This window comes from Capsicum annuum, chromosome 1, assembly GCF_002878395.1.
Source record: "Capsicum annuum cultivar UCD-10X-F1 chromosome 1, UCD10Xv1.1, whole genome shotgun sequence".
NCBI lineage: Eukaryota > Viridiplantae > Streptophyta > Magnoliopsida > Solanales > Solanaceae > Capsicum > Capsicum annuum.
The window spans coordinates 5,977,338-5,983,500 of record NC_061111.1 but is presented as its reverse complement, the minus strand read 5'-3'; the positions used below and the strand labels follow the sequence as shown (position 1 = coordinate 5,983,500).

Sequence of the window (6,163 nt, the reverse complement as noted above, 5' to 3'; positions counted from 1 at the left end):
TAGTCTGGACTGAACCGTTATTGATAGTACTATTTGACTGAACTGAACTGAGTTCACTGAGTTCTATGGACCGACGAAATACTACTGAATTCTATTAACTGACAGAGCACAGAGTGCTACTGAGGTCTAAACTTAATACTGTGACTGGATTACGAACACTACTGAGAGTTTCTAAGTTTCTGTAACTGGTTGAGTTCTACTGATCGAGTCACTACTGAGGTTACTTCGTAACTGACACTGGCTCTAGGTAAACAGCTAAATTATCGGGTATTAAATCCCCCCAGGACTCGATAGCATAAAAGTAAAGCATCACATGATTTTGCATAGCGTAAAAGTGCACACTTGTTCATAATGCATCTAGGGACATTTTATCAAACATTTGCATGGCATGGACTTGTATACATACTAACATGATAATATTCCACTATTTAACTCACATGAATAATTCATCAAACACTTGGAAGGCATAATCTATGCACATAATATTAAACAACATGTGAGCAACACACTTTCCATTAGGAATTTAACAATTCAAGAGCTTTAACATGGATTGACATGATACCATACACATGATAATCGATTCCACATAAATTTTGTGTTAATTCGTGAGACAGAAATTCAATTATAACAATAGTCATGAATACACTTTAATTTCAATCAAGGAAAGGACCCTTGGATGAACACTTCACATACCTTAGTTGAAGAATTTCTGGAAGTTAATGGTGAGTTCTTGATTTGAAATTTGAATACCTAGGGTTCTTGTTCTTGAGCAATTTGTGAAAGAATGAATATAATTGCTCTCCAAAGGGTTTAATTTCGTATTTGGGGGCTGAAGGGCGTGGAAAAAAGACCTAATTAACCCTGAGGACGCGGCCTTTTAATGCTTGTAAACTGTGTTACTGACACGCCGCGTTGTTGGCATCGATGCGAGAGCCGCGTCGAATCTGCATCGGTTCATTAGAATTTGCACTGAAGCTGGGGAAAAACTATCTTATCGATGCGATGGTCGACACGATGCGGCGAGATCGCGTCGGCCCACTGTTTTGGACATTCAAACATGGTCTAAACGAGGTCCAAAAATCCCAAAACTTGTTTGGAAACATCTATTGACCTTCCTGATCATAAATCATCTCAAATATCAACATTTAATTGACGTAAATGTCTCGAAATAAGATTGCCAACTTTTGAAGGATAAAATGGCACTGAGTTTGAATACTTAGCTAATATATTTTAAGTCTGGGACCCCTTAACAAGCTTGAAGGACTAAATTAAGCTAGAAATTTTGCGGGGTCTTACGAAAGTAATAATTGATAATTAAATTTAGAGTTTTGAATACGATTGTGCATTCGATCTTTCGATTTAATTTTGTGTTATTCAGTCTTTCGATTTTTGATTTTGAAAAAGTGTAACCTCCAATCCGAATCAAAATAAATTTGATTTGATTCGATTTGTCTCCGTAGGCTTTTATTTTTATTCGATTCGGCTATTTGATTGTGTCAATAATTAATAAATTAATCATATATATTTGCACGTTGAAAAAATAAATAAAAATTATATACAAGCAGAAGTAGTGATATTGAATCTCTTAAATATATTTTCTAATATAAATCATAGGAAAAACTTTTTTTTAAAAAAAAAATACTTAAAAGTATATCATAAATATAAACTAAATCATTATGAAAGTTTCAATGCAAATAAACGGACAATAATTAAATGCAATAGGCTAATACGTAAATATCACAATGTCCTAATAAAAAAGTTAATAATAAAATAGACTGAAAACGGTAAACTCAAACTCAAACTCAAATTCTAAATCTAATAAATCTTGCATATGTATATGAAATAATTTGATTTTTCCAATTTCTAGTCTTTTATTTTCCTAAATCCGAAACCAAACTAAAAATAATTTGATTTTTTCAATTTCTAGTTTTTTCTTTTCCTAAATCCGAAACCAAACTAAAAAAAAGAAGAAAGAAGTAAATTCTTAATTCGAAATTAAACCTATAAACTATTGAATTTGAATTTGAACTTAAATTTTTGATTTAATCCGAATAATGCACACCAATAAGGTTAATTTTAGTTAAATATGTTCCTAACTAAAATTTGCTTAATGATTTGTTAGGTTATAGGGATCAATTAAATTGAAATGGAGAGAGCATAAAGAAAATTTGGGAAAAACTGAAATAGTAGAAGGAATATAAAGTAAGAGGGGTTGAGTGTAAAATAGGTTGAAATTTGAGGGGGGTTGTGTTAATAAAGTGAAATTGCTGATTCCTTCTATAATGTTCTTTAACTTCCACGAATCTGCTTGGAAAAAGTTAAGAAGGACTTGAAAGTAAATTTGGATATCTTGAGGAATAAGTTGATTTTGAGGTCTTGATGTGTGATTTGGCATAAATGTGGGACCAAAAAGGTCAAAGAGAGGAAATAAAGTAATGTTTGCTCCCAATTGAAGGAATCCCTATTTCACATAAGATGCCTCTTTGATTGACATTGAAATAATATTACTCCGTATCGTTTAAAAAGAATGATCTAATTTGACTTAAAATGAAGTTTAAAAAGTTAATGAATTTTTTTGAATCTTGTGATTCTAAATTAAAGTTATATCAAATGTATCAAAATATTTTTTAATTTTGTGGTCTTAAACATGCCATGTGAAAAGATGAATTTAAAATATTATAAAAAAAAAAGAATCATTCTTTTTGAAACGGAGGGAGTATTATTGTAAAAATTCGAAGGTTGGTTGAGTTGGTTGGGCGCGTGATTTTTTGCATGATTAATTTAGGATTGATTTTTCTCATTAGCGATCGCAATGAAGTGATACTTGGTGAATAGAGTTATCTAGTATTTGTTATTGGTAGAAGATGATAGATTTTTCGTAGAATTAGTCGAGGTGTGCGCAAGCTAATCTGAAGATCACGGTAGTAAAAAAAAAGTTATTTTTTATTGATATTGAAAGCACATCATACATTTTACGATAACTACATTGAATTTTTTTTTTCATTTAATTGATAGGTTGAATACGGGATAATTTATGATTAATTTCTTCACAATTTATCAATGATCTAAGTTTTTCGATATGAAGAGTTTGTGAGCTAGTATTGCAGAAGAATTTATTTATTCAGTGCGTCTAAAGGACGACAATTGTAGATATTCATTCATAAGGGTGCTAGAAAAAATGTTATTAATGTTAAATACTTAATTTTATTTTTAATATTTTAAATTTCATATATATTTCAAATATAATATGTCAATCATCGTGATTTATAATTTAATGATATTTTTATTGTTAGAATTTTATAATTTATATATTACTCTTTAAATTGTTTAAAATTCAAATTATATGTCCAACAAAACTTCAACTTTATCTCATGATTTTATCTCGCGCGAAAACTCACAAACTTGGGCCATGACTTAAATAAGGACCCCTTAAATGGGCTATATTCCGCAGGCCCAACTAAGTAACCAAGCCCATCTAAAACCACAATACGACGTCGTAACAGATTGTGCATTTCTCCACTTCGATTCCGAAATTCGATCACTGCAACTCTACTACCACAGCCATTTTAGCTGGATCTCAGCTTCTCCGGCACAATACAACAACGAAGAAGAAGAAGAATATGACCACAACAACAACGACGACAACGGCAACAACAACAACAACAACAACAGCGAAAACGAAGCCACATTTTTGGAAATGGGCAATAGCATCAATAATCTTCAGATTAATTCTCATTTACTTCCCTAAAAACCTCAATTTAGCTACCCGTCCAGAAGTTTCTACTCCCGTTACCAGTCTCCGAAGACGTATGTATTCACTTTTCATAAATTCATATTTATACATACCAAAAAAAAATAATTAATGTATTAGTGTTAAGTATTTTCATTTTTTTTTTGAATTTTGAATTTTGCTTGTTGCAGTTGCAGAAGGTTACTGGTTAACGCAGTCATCGATGTCACCATATGCCGGTTTGTTTCCTCTTACTTGTCACGTTTAGCTTAGTACATGCGTTTACTTTTACTCGTCACGTTCAGGTTAGCCAGAGTTGATTTGACTGGTATTTGGAGCTAAGTTGAATTAGATTAATTTAAGTTTTAAATTAAAATTTTAGATATTTAATAACTAAATGTAGAAACTTGTAGAAGGGAGCCTTGGAGTAACGGATAAAGTTGCCTCCATGTAACTTTGAAGGTCAAGGGTTCATGCCGTGACCTCCACTATAAGTCACAATCCTTCTTATATTATTAATATTATAAATAAAAAAATGTCTTGAAATATTGGTCAAAGTTCATACAGTTTGGCTTTCAAGAAGCAAAATACGACAACTAAAAGTGAATGGAGGGGGTACTTTTTTAATCTTTCTTTTGATTGTTTAATTGGATGTGGTTAGAGTTTCACTTGTTTGATGTTTTTTCTTGTGAAATTGGTAACTGTCGCTTGTTTGATGTTTTGATTTTGAATGTTTTGGAAGGTTCTATGTATCATGGTTCTCCGCTTTTGCTGTCGGTTCTCGGTCCGCTTACAATGAAAAAGTAAAATACTTAACTCCAGCTGAGCATTTGTTTGTATGATCAAACTTTGTTGTTGATATGTTTTCCCTTCTATTGTGACTTAGTTTATTTATTCGTGATGTTATTTGTAGAATTGAAGGACAGCCCTATCATCTTCTGTGCAGGTATTATCTCTTTCTTGCTTTCTACGAAAACATAGAAATAACTTTATGCGTCATTGAATTTGGAAATGCCATTTAAGAGAATTTCTTACGAACTCCTATATGGCAAAAAAAAAAAAGGTTGGTTGTATAGAATTTTCAATGGCTACAGTTCTTGATAGCACTAGTTTTTCGACAGGTCATACAACTTGAAATGAGTTACCTACACATAACATGTTTCCATATTTGTGTTCTTTCACTATTGAATACTTCCTCTGTCCGAATTTGTATGACTCACTTTCCTTTTTAGTCAGTCCCAAAAAGAATAACACGTTTCTATATTCTATAACAGTATTACTTTAAATTGCCCATTTTATCCTTATTGAAATGATTTATAGCCACACAAACATCTGTCACTTATTTTAGACCACAATTTTCAAACTTACTTCTTTCTTTCTTAAACTCCATGTCAAGTCAAACTAACTCATAGAAATTGCGATAGAGGGAATTATTTTTTGTCCTATTATCGTACCTGAGGCTATAAAATTTGCAGATGGGAAAGATCTCACGTCGAGTTTATCTGTTACTTCCTCATGCAGCATTATTTCTGAGTAGCTCTTTCAAAATTATGAAGTCACATGGACATTCAACCCATTTTTGGATATAGTTTGGTTTCTGTGATTGCAGATTTCATCTCTGCCATGCTAATCCGGGCAACTGGCCTTAAACTTCGCATGGCATATTGTGAGAGATTAAAATTGCTGGGTTTGGGGAAGCTCTTTGAAGTTTCTGGTGAATATTCAGCTTTAGTGCCAAAATTTATTTGCTTCTTCACTGGTTAATGATGCAATAACCACCATTCTTTTGTTTCAGAGATTCTACCATCTGAGGACATTGCTGCTCTTGTGTACTTGTGGAACCCTTTCACCATAGTCACATGTGTGGGTTTCAATACAGCCCCTGTGGAAAATCTTTTTATTATCTTGTCACTTTATGGAGCCAGCACCCGTAAGAAGTCAATAATCCTTTCTATATGTTAGTGATTTTTTTCTTTTCTTCTTCCTATATATAGTTTCCTCACCACTCCTTTTATCTGCGTCATAGTTGCTTTTATGGAAGAGAAAACTAAGCATATTTGCTCCTTGCTTCTTGGTGCTCTTGATAAGACTTGATCTATAATATTCAACTTGTCGTAATGAATATAGCTTTTCGTTATCCTTTTCAAAAAGATAAATTTTCCTTTGGTGCTTGTACATGAACTAATTAATTTATTCGTTCGTATACAGGAGTAGCCCCATTGGCAGCTTTTGGGTGGGTTATAGCGTCGCATTTGTCACTCTATCCGACAATTCTGATTATACCTGTAAGTTTTTTCCCACCCCCTAATGTCGTAAAGGGCTGATATTGCATAAGTTTAAATGGAAAGAGTGGAAATACCTATTGAAGTCTGTCTTTTTTAGTTTGTGAACATCAATGTGCGTGAATTCTTCTAATTCCTATTAGGCTCTTCT

At 32.5% G+C, this 6,163-nt stretch overlaps 1 protein-coding gene across 1 annotated transcript in view; it reads left to right on the top strand.

The window, feature by feature from the left end:
• Window positions 1–3,496: 3,496 nt before the first annotated feature.
• Window positions 3,497–6,163, top strand: part of LOC107865877 (phosphatidylinositol glycan anchor biosynthesis class U protein) — a gene marked incomplete in the record, with an annotated part of 8,789 nt that continues 6,122 nt past the window's right edge. The window contains 7 exon segments of the mRNA XM_047415022.1: window positions 3,497–3,807; window positions 3,922–3,969; window positions 4,473–4,533; window positions 4,644–4,676; window positions 5,320–5,444; window positions 5,526–5,660; window positions 5,939–6,019. Coding sequence (XP_047270978.1) covers window positions 3,621–3,807; window positions 3,922–3,969; window positions 4,473–4,533; window positions 4,644–4,676; window positions 5,320–5,444; window positions 5,526–5,660; window positions 5,939–6,019 — 670 coding nt within the window.